General features: G+C 37.0%; 1 protein-coding gene across 2 annotated transcripts in view; it reads right to left on the reverse strand.

The window, feature by feature from the left end:
• The window catches only part of LOC110915035 (probable LRR receptor-like serine/threonine-protein kinase At1g07650), a 79,064-nt gene that overhangs the window by 24,525 nt on the left and 32,980 nt on the right, over positions 1 to 21,559 (reverse strand). The window contains exons 6-17 of one of the 2 annotated variants that reach the window (XM_022159658.2): positions 6,216 to 6,287; positions 6,044 to 6,115; positions 5,898 to 5,966; positions 5,751 to 5,822; positions 5,594 to 5,665; positions 5,432 to 5,503; positions 5,221 to 5,289; positions 4,749 to 4,807; positions 1,161 to 1,230; positions 1,041 to 1,076; positions 782 to 822; positions 315 to 685 (exon numbers count right to left, since the gene is read on the reverse strand). In XM_022159658.2, the coding sequence (XP_022015350.2) occupies positions 315 to 685; positions 782 to 822; positions 1,041 to 1,076; positions 1,161 to 1,230; positions 4,749 to 4,807; positions 5,221 to 5,289; positions 5,432 to 5,503; positions 5,594 to 5,665; positions 5,751 to 5,822; positions 5,898 to 5,966; positions 6,044 to 6,115; positions 6,216 to 6,287 (1,075 nt within the window). The remainder of the gene's footprint in view (positions 1 to 314; positions 686 to 781; positions 823 to 1,040; positions 1,077 to 1,160; positions 1,231 to 4,748; positions 4,808 to 5,220; positions 5,290 to 5,431; positions 5,504 to 5,593; positions 5,666 to 5,750; positions 5,823 to 5,897; positions 5,967 to 6,043; positions 6,116 to 6,215; positions 6,288 to 21,559) is intronic. The other variant, XM_035985340.1, reaches the window with a different exon arrangement.

Raw genomic sequence — 21,559 nt, forward strand, 5'->3', positions numbered from 1 at the left:
AGTCTGCCAATACGCAGCGTATTGATCAATACGCACCCTATGTAAGACTGATTTGACATGGTACTAGGTTTGACTGTCTGGTCGTCCACCTACCACTTATATACGCTGCGTATTGACCAATACGCAGTGTATTTAGGTAACCCTATACGCTGCGTATTGACCAATACGCAGCGTATGCAAACCCTAATTGTGCAGATAGCCTGACATGGTGTGTAGATAGTGAGAGCCTTAAAAAATTAATGCGTAGAAACACTTGGCTATTCTAAAAAACACCTATAAATCCAAAAAATTCTTAAAAAGTAAGAACATTCAACCTGTATATAAACATCAAAAGCACGTCGTCCCAGACTATGGTAAGATTTGTTATCCCTAAAAACTATCTCTGCAAAATGTAGAGTCACCGTGTACCTTCCATTTGCTAGGCAGCGACCGTAGTAAGTTATAGACAGTGGAGAGAAGCGAGCCACTGTGTAAAGTTCAGCGTCTTTCATTGTGAGTCTAGATACATTATTTACTATATGTGTATGCTCCTTAGACTCCAATATATTTCCTGTGCTACTAAATCCCCAGTGAGCTCTTAAAGGATGAAATTTTGCAGGTCCAGCTGGTTCTTGATCTGCTTCGTAAACCTTATCCCCAATCCTAGCTTCTACCCCACCACAATTGATATGAATTGATTTTTGGTCTGTACCAACAAATTAGAAACAAAAAATGGATTAGCTTTGCTTTTGCTTTATGATCAGGATTGGTGGCATCAATCACGTGAAAAAAAGGGGCTCACCCTTCTTACAAGGATAGTCATTAAAGCACTTCGCAAGATCTCTGCATTAAATTAAACACAGAAAACTAAAGAGTATCATTAAGTTACCAATGTGGTGGTGGTCCATTGGCAAAGGCAAAGCCAAAGCCTTTAGACACCTTGGGAGAGTGAGGTATTGGGTTCAAGTCCCACGACAGGATTAAAGAAATTTTCCGTTCAAAAAAAATCATTAAGTTAAATTTCCATTTATGTTTAAGCCAAAAGAAGGGTAAAAGCTTACGAGTCATTCCCACTTTTGTAGCTTCTGAACAAGTTCCTAGTAAATGAAGAGGCGGTAGATAGACTTTAACTTCAAGTTCTATGCAAACAAGAAAAGAGTATTTGGAATCTGAAAACTTACAATGATTCACTACAAGATGGAATCATAGTTTCTCTGCTAAACTTGTTATAGGAAAGATCTACAAAACGTCCTGCATTATAAACACAATCATATAAGTATATATCCTTGTTGGTACCAGATCTCTTATTCAATTGAAAGGTGTTATTTACTTGCTTGAAAAGTGATATTATATGAAACAAAAGTGGGTATACGAATCTTGCAGAGAAGAAAAATGAAAAGAAAACAGGTTATATTATTCAATACTAAAGATGCCTTTAAATAGGCTATCATCCAACATACATACCGAAACTTCCAAAATCACATGTGCAATTATCAATTCTAAAGGAAAGCTCCAAAAGAAACGGTCCCACACTTCTATCAAAATCACATGTGCAATTACCTATTCTAAAGGAAAGCTCCTAAAGAACCGGTCCCACACTTCTACCAACGTTTATTCCCAAACTTAGTCAAACCTCACTTTATTCTTCCTAACTAAATTAAATAAAAGTTACTCCATAATTAAAAAACATATAATAAACAAACTACGTAATAACCTGCTTGACTTAATAACTCACATCTATGTCAATATTACCCAACACTCACCCCCTAATCTTGACATAGACTGTTTATTCTTCAAAGTAGTGTCGGCTCCTCAACATCCTGAATTAAATTAGCTTCATCGTCTTTAGCCTTCCATTTAGTGCACTCATAAGAAAAGTGTCCAAATTCTCCACAATTAAAACACCGAAATGCACTTTTGTCACCTCGACCCGAGCCTCTTCCTCGACCTTTTTCATCTCTACCGTAGCCTCTTCCGCGGCCACTTCCTCGTCCGCTACTTCCACCATACTTTTGTTCGGTCATCAAAAGTTGGCCTTGCTGTTCTTCCTATTCACCAAGGCTTTTTCCTCTTTATTCATACGCCTTAAGCCTTCCAACCGCTTCATCAAAGAGCATTGAGTCCAAATCGAAGCATTGCTCAATTGAAGTTACAATTTGAAGATAAGACTTTGGCATTGCATCAAGTAGCCTTCTCACCATTTCTTCTTCTTCAATTTCATACCCGGGACCCCTCAACTTTGAAACCAATCCGCTCACCTTATTAGCACCATCATCAACAAGTTCTCCTTCCTTCAACCGCAAACCTTCAAGCTCTCTTCTCAATGTTGCAATTCGAGCCGCCCTAACTCGATCTACACCCATGTATTGTGTTTTTAAACCATCCCACACTTTCTTCGGGTCCGTGTGACTCGACATTTGCAACACATCTCCTCCGGTTTAGTTTGAAATAGGAAGGCGAGCGCTTGTTTTGATTTCTGCGGGTCTCTGGGTCTTCACCTACCTAATGCTCTCAGTTCAATCGTCTCCAACAGACCATGTGCATCCAAAATAGATTTAACCTTGATAGCCCATACCGGATAATTGGTTGAGGTCAAAGTCTGAACTTGGTAAGACATCGAGCCTGCTTCTTTTGCTTGTACCATCGCCATTCTTCAGTTTCTTTCTTTCTTCTTTGAATCGACTGGCCTTTCTTTCTTTCTTTGTCGATTTCTTCTTTCTCGGTCTCTTTCTTACTGGTTTTTCTTTCTAAGTTGCACCTGGCTTTCTTCTTTCTCTTTCTCTTTCTCACGGCACCTAGCTCTCCTCTTTCTCTTTCTCACGACACCTCTCTTTCTACTTTCTTCTTTCTCTCGCAGGTTGCAACTATCTTTCTTCTTTCTTTGCAGATCTAAATCAGCTTCTTTCTTTCTTGTGGGAGTCTTACATAAACTCGCTTATCTTTCTGCTGCTATCTTCAAAGGATCGAGCCCTATGAGCTCTGATACCAAACGTTGGTACCAGATCTCTTATTCGATGGAAAGGTGTTATTTACTTGCTTGAAAAGTGACGTTATATGAAACAAAAGTGGGTATATGAAACTTGAAGAGAAGAAAAATGAATAAAAAAACAGGTTATATTATTCAATACAAAAGATGCCTTTAAATAGGCTATCATCCAACGTACATACTGAAACTTTCAAAATCACATGTGCATTTACCTATTCTAAAGGAAAGCTCCTAAAGAACAGGTCCCACACTTCTACGAACGTTTATTCCCATACTTAGTCAAACCTCACTTTATTCTTCCTAACTAAATTAAATAAAAGCTACTCCATAATTAAAAAAACATATAATAAACAAACTACGTAATCCTGCTTGACTTAATAACTCACATCTATGTCAATATTACCCAACAATCCTAACACAAACAATTTAACACAGTGTATTAAGGTGCAAGAGCTTTAGGTATTGTTAGTGCATTTTGGTGTATCTGTTGAATATTATTCTTGGTGTAGTCGTGGACTACCCGGGGCTCCTCAGTTCCCACGGCATGTTGGGCCGGTCCCGCCCCCTCATACGCGGCGTATCAGCAACTTCGTGAAGACGTTGAATGGCTAAGGTATGTGATGGGCTGGGTAGTTGAGGAGTTGCAGGATCGTCAACAGCGTGATAGGTTACTTCCAAGACCCTTCATTCTGGCTGCAACATGGCATCAGCATTATCAGCAGCAGCAGGATGATCCGCTGCCATAGTATCTTCATTGTATTTAGAATTTAGTTATATTTTATCTTTTGTTATGTATGTACAAACTTATGCTGTATATATCAAACTTAGACAAATATATCATATTCAGTCGTATTGAAACAATATAGTATTTTAAGTTAAACGGTATAGTACGGAAACGGTGTATTCAAACCGTCCACGGGTATTTCAAAATAGTTAACGTTATAAAAATTTAAAATTGCTACAATATTTTAATTTAAACGTTATAGTAGGGAAACACCGTAGAATATATTTGCATCGTATCCGAGTAATTTAATAAAATTAACGGTATATAATCTTAAATGGTATAATATTCGAACCGCACCGAGACTTGGTATAATAATTTAATTTAGAAAGAATAGTATTGAATGGTATAATATATTCGAACCGTATCGGATATTTCAAAATATTTAACGGCTTTAATTTAAACAGTATAGAATGGAAATGGTATAATATATTCGAACCGTACACAAGTATTTAAAAATAATTAACGGTATGATATTTAAATGTTTATAGCATTCAAACCGTACTAGACGTGTTATAATAGTTTAATTTAAACGATAACAATATAATATATTCAAACCATATATACATTTTTCAAAAAAAATTAACGATATATAATATTAATGGTATAACATTAACGGTTATATATTTTAAGCGATTTAATGTTGGAACTGGGTGAGAATTTATACCACAAATACATCAAAATAACCAAAAAAAATTCTGATGGGTTATATACGTTGCGTATAGCTCTATACGCAGCGTATATAAACCTGGTTGTCTGTGCCAATGATTGCTGGGTAGGCTCCGAATTCTATGCAACATATACGCAGCGTATATATAGGTGAAACCATATACGCTACGTATAGCTCTATACGCAGCGTATATAAACCCTAAGTATGCAAATAGACAGCCTTGATGTGTGAATAATTTCAGCCAAAATTAATTATTACCTAATCGTTTTTGGAGCTATTGCATATAAACACTAAACATATGTAGAAGCTTGATACTCCATAGTGTATATTACCTGATCCATCTTTAAGCCAACTTGGAACACTGCCGTTGAGGGAGTTACCAGTGACATACCTGGTCATTTCACCATATAACCTTGTTACAGTTTATAATCATTTCCTTTCTTTCATATTCCTTTTTCTAATCTCATATTTTAATTATATGGAGCACACTCCTTTTCTAAACTCATATTTTTAATTATAGGGAGCACACTATAGCCACACGATTTGCTTTACAATCCCACACCGTTTGAGGATTCGCAAACTGTCTTTTGAAAACTAGGGCTTGCATCATAGCCCCATACCTTTAAACGGTTGTTGGAAGATTCGTTGAAAGGCGGTTTGGGGTGTGGGATTAGCAAGACCCAATTTTATCAACTTTTATAAAAAGAACAATATGATGAAGGGTTCACATGACCCGAATTCTGATAATAAGAACATTAATAACTTGAAAGTTTAATGCGGAAAAACAGAGCATGTATTTCTTACATATTTTGTAGATCGTTTAGTCCACTAAGATCTGGTATACCACCTTCTAAATAATTGAAACTTAGATCTCTGTGCAAGTATATGTGGATACACACAAAAAAGAAAGGATATATCAGGAAATTAAAACAAACACTAAAAGATATAATTAATGCAAAAAGACAAACGATACTAGTCAAAAGTAGATTTTGTTCATGAATAGATAAAAGGTTACAGATGCTTTAAATTGGACATATGTGGCAGATACTCAGGAATTCTCCCTGTTATATTACAGCTTCTCAAGATCCTGCAAAATTCCCCGGAGTTCTTGAAGTTAAAACAACCAATATAGAAACTAAAAACTTGTTAATAGATTTCTAATACAACAATGACTTACAACGTTGCCATGTTCGTCATGCTACTTAGATTCGGAAACAATGAACTTTCTCCACTTAAATCAGAGATTCTTCTACAGATGGATTACATAAAGACATGTCGATTAGCAATCGTTCAAAACAGGAAACAAATAGTTTGAGACTGCCTGAATAACTTACAGTTCTTTCAAATTGCTCAAGAGGGAAAGGCTTGCTGGAATTGGTCCTTCCAGTCCACTACCATGGATCTCTCTGATGATATTGACATAATATAATATTCATTATGAGATCAAAAGCTTCAGTGCATAGGTATAAGTTACCACTTACAGAGTATTAAGCTGTTTCCAGCTTTCAAGGCTAGGGATTCTTCCAGTGAAGTTGTTACTACTTAATCGGCTGTACAAAAGTGAAATATACAGTAAATCTCTGTACTTTTTGAAATGTTAATTTTGAAAGGGTGGAGTTTTGCATACAGTTCGGTCAAATTGGTTAGATTATTAAGCTCCATTGGTAACTCCCCAGAGAGATTATTTGCATTAAGGATCCTATGATTTGACACCAAAATTGTGGACACATTTTATCAGTCACCATATGAGCCGTAATAAGGAATAGTTATTGTAGGTAAGTATTAGCAACAAGGCTTACAGTTTTACTAAATTTCCTAGTTTTCCAAGCTCAGCTGGGACAGTTCCAGAGAACATGTTACTCTCCAAACTCCTGGTATTCATTATTACATCAAACTCATATTAATCTAAGTAAAGCACCTTATTAACTTAATTAAAGCTAAAGCGTAAATGATGATGCTTTTAGCAGTTGTTGGTTAGTATTAACAATAAAAGATTTATTAATTTATTTGATAGACATAAATCATAGTGTAATTTATCTCTTTGTATTTTTGTAATATTATTTAAGTATTTGGTATGGGGTAATAGAATGAAATAGATCATTGCCATTTCATTTCATGTCTTATTTGGTTACCATGTAGGAATAAAATGAATTATTACTTTGCGTTTTTGGATAGCAGGAAAAAACGTAGATATAAAATCGGTGATGAGTGGCGGTGGTGGTGTGTAGGGCCGTTCTTAGGTTTTTGGAGACCCGAAGCGAACTATGAAGTAGGGGCCCTAATTCACCGATAAACTCTCCTCCAATCCCGACGCAATGGGTGATTGCTCTTACTTTTTTCGTTTCGTGATAGCCGCTAACCTAGAAATTAAAAGCAGGTTGCGATGAGAAGTGAGAACGATGATTGCGGCTGTATTTAGGGGTTTTAGGCCGCTAAATATTGATGATTAGGTCGATGGTTGTGTTGTAATAGTTGGAAATCAAGGCAAAATGGGTTTTGAAACTTGACCTTCGTTTGCTAAACAATATTTATTTTGGACTCCTTGAATGAAAAATCAGTTTAGTTTTGAAATAAACGTATTAATTTGGGTCTAATACATACATATAGTATATATAATTTTTTTTAAACTTGGAGGCCCTTATTTTTTGGTGGCCCTAGGCCCGTGCCTAAGTTGCCAAGCCTATAGAGCCGGGCCCTGTCTGGTGGGTGTCTATGGGATGGGGTGGTCATGGGAGGCGGTGGCGGTCGTGGGTGACAGTGATGGTGGGTAGCGGTGATGAGTGGTGACGGTGGGCAGCAGCGGTGGTAGTAGCGATGGAGGCGGCAGCAGTGGTGAGCGGCAACGGCAGTGAGTGGTGGCGATGGGTGTTGGTATTGCTAAAGGGTGAAAGATGGAATGAAATGTAACGGGAGAATGGAATGATTTTGAGGTCTTTAGAGGGAATGAGATTCCTTGTGTAACGATTTCAGACAAACCAAACGTGCTTTTTTCATATCCCCTCACGATGGTCCATTCTATTCGGTCTCTCATTCCATTCATGCATACCAAATACTAACTTATTTTTTGTATCTTTTATTTCCTTGTAATTATCTTATATTTATGCTAGTTCTGATAACCATAACATGTGGTGATTTCTACCATTGTTTACATGGTATCAACCTAACCTAAAGATCCTAAAAATTTTCCTTTGGATGCCACTCTTTTTAACCCCTATTGTTCATCAATTTCCTCTTTACAAACAAACTAAGCCACGTCTTCTTCTTCTTCTTCTTCTTCAATTTTTGTGGCGATCAAATTTCGTTCAATTTTTGTGCGATTCATTTCAAATTCATAATTGATCAATTTCAATCTAAAATGACGAGACGACATGGTAATCAGGATGGGGATGAAGCTGAAAGCAGTCACAGCTTTAAATGACTAATAGGATAGAAGAGACAGCTAAAGCTTTGGAGGAAATGAGAAATATGATGACAGGATTATCACTTTAGTTAACTCGGATAGTCAACAGTCATAACAATACAAGAAATGTTGGTTATCAAAGGCAAGAAGTACAGAATGAAGGTGAAGGTTTCAATTATGCAGCAAGACTCATGAAGATTGAATTTCCTCGGTTTAAAGGTGAAGAACCAACTTCTTGGTTATTCAAAGTGGTGCAGTTTTTCAGCTAGATATAGTATCAGATGCGCAATGAAGGTAAGATTAGCTGCAATTCACCTTGAAGGTAAAGCTTTACAATGGTACCAATCATTCACTAGTCAAAGGGCTGAAGGGGAGGTCCTATCCTTGTTAGAGTTAGTTAAAGCATTGAAAAATTGATTTGGATAATTGTTTAATGACCCAACGACTGAATTAAAAATTTTAAAACAAACAAATTCAGTTCAAGAATATCATGGCAAATTTGAAACCATCATTAGTTGACTTCAATTACCTGCTGATGTAAGTGCAGTTCCTGCCGGGTAACTGTCGCTTATCAGTTCTGTGTCAACCAAAGTAGAAGTCCAAGTTAAAGTCAATGATAACGAAGATTATCAATTGCTGAAGGCATTCCGGACGACTTTCTAGTGTTTCGGATTATTGTATTGTTTTGTATCCCGGACAATGTGTTCTGTCCGGGTTTAGTCGCTAGCCTATATATATGTGTGTATTGTGTAGATTAGGGTAACTCTTGAAAGCTTGGTGCTCCTCTCCTAACTTGTTCCTCCTGGTGTACACATTTCTAGAGAGAGAGACTATGTGTTAGTGAGAGAAAGCTAGGGTTTAGATCTTTGTGATCTAAACCAGCTTGTAGATGATGTATACTCCTTTGGTTTGTGTAATCTGTGATGACTGATTCATCAATAAAGAGATTCATCTTCTACATATTTCTATCTTGTTCATATTTTGTTCTTCACGTCTTGAATCAAGTGCAATGTTTGATGTTCGTCATCGATTCGGGTGCTTTCACAGTGGTATCAGAGCATGGTTACCGATTCGGAATGGTCTAACCGCCTTTCGAATCACCATTGCTCTTGATTTGATGTTTGTTTCCGCCAAACATCTTGAAGACGTGAAGATTTTGCTCTAGATATGAAGATATTCGAGCTGTGTTGGAGAGAACTACTGGGTTTTGGAGATCTAGGGTTTTGATCCAAAAAGGTTTGTCTGAGTTTAAAACTCTGTGTTTGTGTTTCCGGCGTTTTTGGTGAACCAGTGTGAAGTCACACTGGGGAGATAGTCCGGAGACTAGTTACTGAAGCTTGTCCGAGTTTGAGTCTATGCCCTTTTATCCGAGTTTCTTTCCACCTCATGGAGTCCGAGTATTACATTCTTCAGTTCCGAGTTTTGTTAAAAATTTTATGTCCGAGTTCTTATTAGTCCACGTTTCTTAACTGTGAGTTCTTAGTCCGATTTTTGTTCAAACGCTTCTGTTATGAGTTCTCTTTATTAGGGAGTCTGAGTTTTAAAACTTTCTTTGTGTCTGAGTTTTAAAACTTCCCTTGTGTCCGAGTTTTAAAACTTCCTTGTGTCCGAGTTTTAAAACTTCCTTTGTGTCTGAGTTTTAAAACTTCCTTTGTGTCCAAGTTTTAAAACTTTCTTTGGTCCGAGTTTTAATATGGATGAAGTTAATGGTCCGACTATTAAAAATTTCCGAGTTTTTGTCCTCCATATAAAAATTCCGACTTTTTATATCGTTCCGAGGTCCGAGTTTTTGAGTTTAATAGCTTCCGAATTTTTAATGCTTTCACAGTCTGAGTTTGTGCAAAGTCTGAGTTTGTGCAAAGTCTGAGTTTGTGCAAAGTCTGATGTATATTTTAAGGGTCCGAGTTTAATAGCTTCCGAATTTTTAATGCTTTCACAGTCTGAGTTTGTGCAAAGTCTTTCAAAGTCTTTCAACAATCACCGGATATCTTCATGTCCGAGTTTAAAATATGAAAGAAATCCAACTGTTGGCTATTCTTTCAAGGGTCTGAGTTTTGGCCCTTGTTTATTTGCTATGATTCTGTCCGACATTTTAAACGGTGTAAATATCTCTTTACGATTCCGAGTATTTCAACAGTCTGAGCTTCATGGTTCTTTTTTTTTGTCAAATGTTCCGAGTCTCAGTTCTGAAACTATTCCGAGTCTGGATCAACATACGTTGTTAGTCCGAGCTTTGGTCTTGTTTCGAACTTTTGTCATATGTTTGATATCTGTGTTAATTGTTCCGAATTTTGCAAACTGGCACATCTGTTATTCGTGATTCCGAGTTTTACGGTCCTATTAGAGTTTCCGAGTTTTTACAAATGATGAAAGAATCCGAGTTTTAACAACAATAGTCTGATGTTCACAGCTTTTAAAGTCCGAGCTCTCTCTGTCCGAGTTTGAGTTCCGAGTTTTAACCACTTTTGGGAGTGCAAGCTTTAAAGTCGGATTGAAACTGTTGGATTTGGTCCAAGTTGTTCCGAGTTTTAAGTTTTAATAAGTCTATGTTATTAAAATTTGGTTCCGAGTTTATTGTCCCCGGGTTTCTTCAGAGTTTCCTCTATTTCCTTGCTTGTTTCGAATTCCTTGTACTCTAAGTACTGCTTAATGACTTGATCCGAGGTTTCAAGAGCTTCTGGGATTTACGAGTTCCGAATTTCCTAAAATTCCGGGTTACCTGGGTACCGGATTTTTAGCTAAATTTAGAAGTTTGTGTTGTTTGGAAGTTTCGAGGTGTGCATGTTCCGAGTTTTTCTAGTTATTCCGGGTTACCTGGGGTACCGGATAACTAACTAAGAGTCAGAATTATGCGTAGTTTGGAAACTTGAAGTCGGTTACGGATTATTGAAAAGTTTTATGGTACTTATGTTGTCCGGATCAAATGAGGAGGTGAAGAGAATAAGACTTGCTTGGATTTTTGTATTGTTTACAAAGAAAAAGGGGGAGTAAATTTTTTTTTGAAATTCCTATTTTCTTTGTAAATCAAAAGCTCGTGGTGCTACATCGAAACAAGTTCATGTTTACTATCTTTGAGATTAACTTAGTGTTAATCTTACCAGTGGCGAAGTGTTTATAACATGAAGCAAGTTAGAGCTAGTGTATGATTGAGTTTTGTCAAGTTTGTTCGAGGTTTAATCAAGTGTTGACGTGATGAAGCAAATTGTTCGTTTGGCAAGTAGTTGAAGGTCATGCCTTCATCGTATGCCGGTTAGAGTAGAGAAGATTAGTCTTCTTGGTACCTCTTCCAAGTGGGTGACTGATCGGATTCTCAAAATAGGGGTTCTTACATTGAGGGGGAGATCAGAGACGAAAGTCATCGGGTAATTGGTGGATTTGTGAAGATACGAGATTGGACTTGAAGATTCGAGATGAAATGATTTCAGACACTCGGTTGAAGACTCTGATCAAGATGGTGGATGTACTTTTACAAAGTTCAGTTTGTTATTAACTTATTGAACTGAGCTTCATGTCTTTGCGAAATTTGAAGTGTTCAAGGCTGGGCATTGGAAATCCAATGTTTCTTTCTGCTGTTGGTTAGGTTTGAATATTAATGTATCACGCGATATTCTTACATGTGGTTGTAGGTCGGTTCGCGTTAACTTGATTCAGGAGTAGATTAAATGGGAGGATCAACAGTGTTTGATGTTGGATTCTTCGAGTTTCACAAAGCGGCCATTTAAGTGATCGTCAACAAGTCTTTAATTAGAAGGGTTGAAGATCGCTGTGCTCTACCTAAAAGATCAAGTCTCAGCTAAAATTGAAAACATGCATGATATCATCAGTCAAGGGGGAGTCTGTAAGCGCAGTATCCGGTGATTGAAGATTATCGATGCCACACAGAACTGTTGCAACAGTTAAGGGGGAGACTGTAAGTGCAGTTCCTGCCGGGTAACTGTCGCTTATCAGTACTGAGTCAACCAAAGTAGAAGTCCAAGTTAAAGTCAATGATAATGAAGATTATCAATTGCTGAAGGCATTCCAGACGACCTTCTAGTGTTTCGGATTATTGTATTGTTTTGTATCCCGGACAATGTGTTATGTCCGGGTTTAGTCCCTAGCCTATATATGTGTGTGTATTATGTAGATTAGGGTAACTCTTGAAAGCTTGGTGCTCCTCTCCTAACTTGTTCCTCCTGGTGTACACATTTCTAGAGAGAGAGAGACTATGTGTTAGTGAGAGAAAGCTAGGGTTTAGATCTTTGTGATCTAAACCAGCTTGTAGATGATGTATACTCCTTTGGTTTGTGTAATCTGTGATGACTGATTCATCAATAAAGAGATTCATCTTCTACATATTTCTATCTTGTTCATATTTTGTTCTTCATGTCTTGAATCAAGTGCAATGTTTGATGTTCGTCATCGATTCGGGTGCTTTCACAGCTGAGTATGCTCTGAGTTGTTTTGTTGCTGGATGTTCAATCCTAAGAACATTCAAGAAGCTTTCTGTTTGGAAAAACTTCAAGAAGCAACTACTAAAGCCAAGAAGGGCAGCTTTGGGTTTAAACCAACTATTTTGTCTAATCCAGTTAATAATAGGCAGGTAGTACCATATGGTAAATCAGTTAATACTGAAGTTAAGAAGAATGTGATTAGGAAGACTCTGACCAAAAGTGAAATGGATGAAATAAGGTCTAAAGGACTTTGCAAGGGTAATAAAGACCTCAGTTGTATCACATAGAGGTTAAGTGGATAGAGGATGAGGGTGTGCATGAGGAAGAGGATGAGGTGGTAATGAAATGTGCCCAGATTTAAGTAAATGCCTGGATAATTATTTGAGGTGTTTGTGTTTTGAGAAACCGAGTGAATGGACGAAATGGTTACCATTGGCTGAATATTGGTACAACACTACATATCAGTCTGCAATTAAGTGTACACCATTTAAAGTAATATATGGTCAACTACCTCCTGTGTGTTTGCCTTATCTTCCAGGTGAAAGTAATGTAGAGGCAGTAGATATGAGCTTAGCGATTAGGGAAGAAGTCATTAATATTCTTAAAGCTGATCTTGCTCAAGCTCAATATCGAATGAAACAATTGGTTGATTCCCATCAAACTGAAAGAAGTTTCAAGGTAGGTGATTGGTTGTATCTGAAGTTACAACATTATAGATAGCATTCGGTGGTGTAGAGAACAAACCAAAAGTTGGAAGCCAAATATTTTGGTCTGTATATGATCCTATCTAAGGTGGGGGAAGTGGCATATACTTTGAAATTACCAGCTGGATCCTCAATCCATCCTACAGTGCATGTGTCGATGCTTAAGAAATATCTTGGACCTTTGCCTAACAAAGTACCTGTGGTTGATGATAGCATAGCACACGATGATACTTCATTACAACCTGAAAGTGTAGTAGATTCTAAGGTGCTTAAAAGATTCAACAGGATAGTTATTCATTGGTAAGTGGAAGAATGTGGGGTTAGAAGATGCGACATGGGAAGATGTTGCGGCACTAAAGCAAAATTTTCCAAACTTTGATCCTTGTGTCAAAGATCATCTTAACGAGGAGGTATTGATACGAACTAAACTGTCAAAAGGCCAGTAGAAAGGTAAGTTGAGTGGTTATACAAGTTGTAAGTTGGTTGTTGTTAGTTAGAGGGTTAGTTGAGAGTTTGGGTATAAAAGGAACAAGTTGTAATAGTGTAGGGTATGAATGATAATAATAACAACTTCTCTCTCAATTACTCTCTTAACTGCCATTAACGAACTCTCGGAAGTTAGCTCACTCCATTACTTCCTGAACGTTAATCAAGCTGCATGTCAGATTTCTAAGGGTCATAAACAATCATCTGAAATAAATTCTTAATGTGCCTTTATTGTACTTGACCTTGTGCATTGCGATTTACGGGGACTATTTCTAGATATGTCTAAGAATGGTTACCGATTTTATGTTTTCTTTATGGAGGATTTTTCAGAATCAGTTCGGTTTATCCTATAAATCCAAAGCAGAATTCCCAAGCATGCTTACAATCTTCTTAAAGTTTATTTATACACAATTCTCCACAATGTTAAAATAATTGCATAGAGATGGTGGCACTGAGGTCTTAAACTCTTGTGTTTGTCAATTATTTCAAGATAAATGGTATATATCATCGTATTTCATGTTGTTATACACCGCAACAGAATGGTTAAGTACAACGAACGCATTGCCGTATTACATTATTGAACAGGTCTTTAAATGTTATTTAACTGTCGTGTTTGTTTATTAACATTGCACTTGATTCAAGAGGTAGAAGATATAAAAAACACAAACCAGATGGAAAGATGTAGAAGATGAAACCCTTTAATAATGAATCAGTCATCACAGATAACAAACCGAAAGAGTATACATCATCTACAAGCTAGTTTAGATGACAAAGATCTAAACCGAGTTTTCTCTCACTAACACATAGTCTCTCTCTCTCTAGAATGTGCACACGCTGTTAAGGAATTTCTAGGGTTTGTGAGAGTTTGCACAAAGCTTGTCACCACAGAGATGGATTCTCATTGAGATTAATACCCAAATTCTAACCTATACACCCATATATATATAGGCTAGGGCAAACCCAAAAGTCCTGACAATATCTTATCCAAAAATTCAGACAACTCATAAGGAAACATAAGTTCTGAGAAACCCTAATCCACAAATTCGGCCATATATAACTTGTCCGAATTTGTTAGGCTTTCAATCATATTATGTCCGAACTTGTTGATGCTTGACTTCTCTTGACTTTAGACTTTGACTAGAACTGATAACGCACAGTTATCCGACGTGAACTGCACTTACAGATCCCTCTTAACTGTTGCTATCAGTTTTGTCTGGCATCGATAATCTTTAGTCATCGAACGTTGCACTTACACACTCCCCCTTGACTGATGATGTCATACCTGCTTTCTTCTTTGGCTGAGACTTGATCATTCCGGCAGAGCACAACTATCTTCAACCCTTCTAATTAAAGACTTGCTGACGATCACTTAAATGGCCTCTTTGTGAAACATGAAGAATCCAACATCAAACAGTGTAGATCCTCCCCCTCAAACTACTCCCGAATGAAGTTAACGCGAACCAGCCTATAACTAAATGTAAGAATATCGCTCGAAACCATAATCATCAAACCTAACAGGCAACAGAAAGAGACATTGGATTTCCAATCCCCAACCTTGAACACTTGAAACTTCACAAAGACATGAAGTTCAGTTCGATAAGTTAATAACAAACTGAACTTTTTATAAGTACATCCACCATCTTGATCATGATCTACAACCCTGCATGTATGATCTCATCTCATCACGAATCTTCATGAATTAATCTCCTATCTACACGAATCCAATGAATACCTAATGGCTTTCATCTCCAATCTTCCCCTTATCAAGAAGCATAACCGTCTTGGAAGAGGGACCAAGAAACCAATCTTCTCTACTCTAAACATCAATTAATAAGGCTGAATCTTTAACTAGTTGTCAATCAAGAATCCAACTTCATCATCTCAATACCTGATTAAAAACACAAATATACTTGACAAAACTTCATCACACACCAGTCTTTTTACGCACATCTGTCAAAGTCCAACCAAGTCACGATACTAGTTTAAGATTGTCCCAAAACTCAAGTAAGGAACAAATCCGAACTCCGAGAATCTTGAAAAGAGCACTGTGGACCACCATTTCCGCTTCTCATCCCTTCATTTGATTCGGAAAACATAAGTACCCTAGAATTTTTCAGTAATCTGAAACTGACTTCAAATTTCCGAATTACACAAAATTCTGACACTTGCTAATTATCCGGTACCCTCGGTAACCCAGCATAACTAGAAAAACTCAGAATATGCAAAACTCGGAACCTCCGAACTACACAAACTTTTAAACTTAAATAAAAATTTGGAACCCCAAGTAACCCGTAATTCCTAGAAAATTTGGAACCCGTAAAACCTGGAAGCTTTAGAAACCTCAGAAAAGATTATCTAAGCAGTACTTCAGAATACAAAGATATTCAAAGCAAGCAAAGAAATTCCGAATATAACTCATAACTTCGGACTTCAAAGGAATGAAGAAATTCGGACAAGACAAAGAGAATGAAGAAATCTGACAAACACTTAAACTCGCACAAAGAGAGAATAAGTACCGACAAACACTAAGTTCAGACAGAATAAAGAATAAGTTCTCACACTTTATAAATGCAGACAAGACTCCTTAAGTGCGGACAAAGAAACTTATAAGTGCGGACAATGAACAATACATATAAGTGCATACATAGATAACTTATAAGTGCGGACAATGAACACAACATATAAGTGCAGACACTATTTCAAGTCCTAAGTGCGAACACTCTTTCAAGTGCTAAGTGCAGACATAATGAAAGGACTTATAAGTATGCACAAGGAAATACATCTAAGTGCGGACATGAATGAACATATAAGTGAACACAAAGAAATACTTCTAAGTGCGGATGAAGCTTTTTAAGTGCGCACAAGGTTTAATGATGAACAAGATTAAGTTGTAAATGCGGACCTGATGCATATGTATATTTATATGAATATGTGCGGACAAAACTCAACCAACTACAAATGCGGACAGAACCTTAATTCTGAAAACATCAAGTGTAACGCCTCGCTCTTTTGTACTTTCCATAATTAGAAAGTCTTGTTTGTATTTCTATTTTTGGAAGTCTGATGTTCTTGTAATCGTCCTTTCATTGTAATCGTTGTAAAATTCGAGACTTGAATCATAAATAAAACTCGTATTTCTCTAAACTTGTGTTATACGTACTTCATACATGCTCATACATTTAATTTCGTGAAACAATTGATGCTTATTCTTGATTCTTGGAAACTATGTGCTAAACTTGTAAATACGTGAAACTTATGCATAAAACGTGTTTGGATCATAAACGACACTTAAATATGACATTCATACACTTACTTATACTTGGTTTATGTTCTTCATACTTGATTTATCTTTAAACTTTGCTTAAAGGTCGAAAACAACCCCTAAAACCCTAAAACATAAACTACAGGGGGCTAATGTGTCAAGATTTAAACTAGATTTCGGAAAATAGAACCGTCGCGTCGCGCGAGGGGTATGGGGTGTTGCTGTGGCGCGACGCCACCCCTTCGATCCAACAGAATGTTGCTTCCAGCTCAAGGGTTGGTCAATTTTGTGTTTTCTTATTGTGTTTCTTCCACTAATTAGCCAACTAACCTCACCTAATCACCTCCTTTAAAACCCAACTCAATCCCACACTTGATTCACTTTACAAACACACTAATCCACTCTCTAATCACTCCAAATCTGGTGCAAAAACATTAGCAAAAATCAGAAGCATCTCAAGTTGCAAAAGTGAGTTTAACCTCACTTATCTTCCATCTTCTTCATCCTTTCTTGCTTCTTAGCACTTAGAACAACCCTAGGGATGTTTCCATAGGTTATTCATGGAAAACCAAGGATGGAACATCATCATAAAAGGGTTATAAGTGCAAGAAACTTTCTGTTTTGTACAAACACTTTGTTAAACTTAATCAAATTTGAGGAAACTCATCTCAAACCTATGTTCTTATGCTTATAACCACTTCTATGGTTAGTTAGGCTTAAAAACAAGGTTGAGACATTCAAAATCAGAGGTTAAACCTCATATACATTCTGTTTTGTTTGGGGTTTTTAACCCACAAGTAATGTTTAAGTCCAAGACTTAATGTAGGTGTGATTATGGACTAACTTGGGTTGTCCAACATAAAAACCCCACATTACTTGATGATTTCTTATAGAGTAGTATTTAATATTCTTGTATTACCTATAGTTCATGACCCTCCTTGTATGTTTTTACGTCAAGTGTAGTGGTGAACACTTAGAGGTACCTAAATGGAAGCTTGTTCTTCCTACCTCCTACATGATTTCGATGATACATAGAGGTAGCTAAATGAAGATCTTAATCTTCTACCTCATGCTTGAAATATTGGACCTAATAATATGTATAAAATGTATGTAATATACTTAAAAAACCGAACCTTTGATGATGAACAAATGGACATTGTCAAGTAGTAAGTTTATCGTCCAAACACCATATGTTGAAGATGATTATTTTCATATGATACTTCCATGTCATTTTAATTCCGAATCTTTAAATCTTCCGAATTCCCAAAACTCATACACTTTGTTTCTTCGTGTACAAGGACTTGGTGTTCCTACCTCCAACAACAAATAACCCGCGGATTCACAAGTGAAGACTCGCAAAATCGTGAGTATACTCGCAACCCCCTTTTATGTTTACCACTTTTGGGTGTAACATGTTAATTTATAAAACCACACTTAAACTTATTCGTTATGCAATGCACGAAAACAATCCTTATACATGAATACTATGTTGTTATACTTGATGCTTATACGTGGACCATACTTATGTGATATACTATAGTCATTAGCTTTATACGAGCCTCCATTTGACATGTATAGCGCTATAGGAGTAACGCACCGCCCGTAGACTAGTGGTCATGTTGAATTATATCAAGTTGCGTAAACAGAGGGTTGACTAGAAATATTGCATGCCATGTTCTGTTAATCTTGTATAAACTAAGTTGCCATGTGGATTCGTTTTAAACTTTCATACTTATACTTATTCCTAAACTTGTATACTCACCTTTGCTTTTGCATTGAATTGTATTGTAAATATGTTACAGGTTGAGGATTGATGATGCTATGAAATGGATTAGCAAAGATGCCTAGATACTCACTCAGACGTTTAGGTTCAAAGTGGTGTATCAATTTTGTTATTGTTATGTTTGAACAATGTTGTTATTTAAATTTCCTTGTAATATTTGACAATTTGCTATGAAATGAAATCGGTTGAATTAAATATTGTCACAAATAGTGTTATGAAGTCTCATGCAATCTCGGACTAGTCCCACTCCGATGATTCCACCATTGGTTGGGGTGTGGCATCAAGTGCGGACAGAATAAGACTTAAGTGCGGACATACCAATCAATATTAAGTGCGGACTTAACAGAATTATGTGCGGACGCAAGGTTATATGCGGACAATGAGTAAGTGCGGACATGATTCTTCCTGATTGTTTCCCATGTGTGACAACACACAAGTAATCAAGAAGATCAGAATAACAAACACAGAAAGTAAAGCTTTGAACACTCAATTAAATTCGGACAATACCTTTTTAAGATCAAACCACAGATCTCAAACAATCTTGGAAAACATAAAACATCTTAGTCGACGAACACCTTCAAAATCTTCAAGTTTTCTGCAGAATCTTCATGTCTCCATGATGTTTGGCGGAAACAAACACCAAATCAAGAGCAACGGTGATTCGAAAGGTGGCTTGACCATTCCGAATCGGTAACTATGCTTTGATACCACTGTTAAAGCATTCGATCAATGACGAACATCAACATTGCACTTCATTCTAGACATAGAAGATATCAAAAACACAAACAAGATGGAAAGATATAGAAGATGAAACCCTTTTTTAATGAATCAGTCATCACAAATTACAAGCCGAAAGAGTATACATCATCTACTAGCTAGTTTAGATAACAAAGATCTAAACCGAGCTTTCTCTCACTAACACATAGTTACTCTCTCTCTAGAATGTGCACACGCTGTTGAGGAATTTCTAGGGTTTGTGAGAGTTTGTACAAAGCTTATCACCACAGAGATGGATTGTCACTGAGATAAATACCCAAATTCTAACATATACACCCATATATATATGCTATAACAAACCCATAAGTCCTGACAATATCATATCAATAAATTCGGACAACACATAAGGAAACATAAGTTCTGACAAACCCATATCCATAAATTCAGACACCATAGTACATAACTTGTCCGAATTTGTTAAGCTTTCAATCATATTCTTTCCAAAGTTGTTGATTCTTGACTTCTCTTGACTTTAGACTTTGACTAGAACTGATAAAGCACGGTTATCCGACGAGAACTGCATTTACAATGTTCCTACATCATTTGGGTCGACGCCTTTAGCAGTGTTGTTTATATCATTAATAGAATACCTTCTCCCATTATAGAATGTAAAAATCTTTTTGATTTCCTATTTCATCATATGCCAATCTAAACAAAATTTCACGTTTCTAGATGTCTTTTATACCCTTATTTACAAGATTATGCAGCTAACAAGCTTTCACCAAGAAGCTTGCCTTGTATTTTCCAAGGGTATAGCTCTTAATACAAGGGATTTTGTTGTATTGAACCGTCAACTTCCAGAATGTATATAATAAGACATGCTATACAAAGCTCAAACACGGTCTTCTAAACCTCTATCGTTGGAGCTATCCACTTTTCTTAACCCACATGAGAATTTATCATCCTCAGCACCACCATCTGGCACATCATATTTAAAAGTACCAAAACCACCAAACTATATCAAAGATCCTTGGACCATGGTACAACAACTATTCCTCAGACCACTATACAACAAAGTGTTCCTCAGACCAATACTGAAACTGTCCCTTAGACCACTGTTGTTCCTCCTCGGTCCATAGTGTACTACTGTTATCCATCAGTTCATGATTCAGCAGCGAAATACTTCACCCAACTAGGCCCCTGTCTCGGCTATAATCACCTTGACTAGGTTCCTATCATGACCTCTTCAGCATCTTCGTAACATTCCACAACCTAGGGTTCCTTTGAAGACCATAATCAAAGCGATCTCCGGGTTCATCAAGTGATTAATGTTTGCCATTTATCCTCTACTGTTAATGGGTGGGATTATATTAAACTCTTTATTTATCTTCTGTTGGGCCGTAGGCCACAAGTTGTTGGGTTGAAAACAATTAAGTCCAATTAGGATTGCTTGGAGATACAACGTGTCGATTAGATATAACCACGTAAACGATTATCATGGAACGACAAGAAGAATCATTGCCTTCCATCAAACGCGACGTTTCATCATGTTAAAATAGGGTTTGTGCCCTTAGTTCTTGAATACAAATTAAAAACCTACTCTTTCATTCGATATTGAAGTTTACAAGTTCGGGTTCATTATTTTCGGTTAGTATATCATTCATTCAAGTTTGTTTCGATTTTCTGTAAGATGTATTGGTGTGAAGTGTTTGGAGAATATCGTGAGGCATGTTATTACCCCTCTTTGCCTCATTCTTGGTCCTGGGGGGGGGACTACAATTCTGATACCAACGTTGGGATAGACAAGATTCAAACTCAATCAAAATTGAGGATGAGGGTTCGAGGATTGTCATTTCTGAGGGAAGGAAGAAACAAATCGGTTGGTACCGATTTCAGTGATATCGGTCTGATTAGAGGAATGTGCATCCAAAGCAGTAATAAAGGAAAGAAAATCGCGCAGGGAAGCCATCCTTCCATTCTTAGAAGTCTCCCATAAGTAAATTTCCCAAGAAGATAATCCCAAAGAAGTTTTTTCAAGAAGTTACGCCTTAAAAGCAAAGCGCCTGTAGGAAGACCACGCAAGGCAGGAATTCGTTGTTTCAGTTGTAAGCAGCACAGCCACATCGCCTCAATTTACCCACATCCGTATATCAATCGAATTTCTTTACCGGAAGAAAGTGCTTACAAAGTTAAGGATACTTGCGGAGGGAATTGGGAAGTGAATTGGGTTGTAGATCCCAGGTTTAAAACTCATATGACGGGTAATAAGAATTTGTTCAAAGTGTTTAAGCAACACTTTGTGTGTTGACAAACGAGAAACATAAGGAATTCTCGTTGATGGGAAAAACAAAACAATTC

Source organism: Helianthus annuus, chromosome 16, assembly GCF_002127325.2.
Source record: "Helianthus annuus cultivar XRQ/B chromosome 16, HanXRQr2.0-SUNRISE, whole genome shotgun sequence".
NCBI classification, from domain to species: domain Eukaryota; kingdom Viridiplantae; phylum Streptophyta; class Magnoliopsida; order Asterales; family Asteraceae; genus Helianthus; species Helianthus annuus.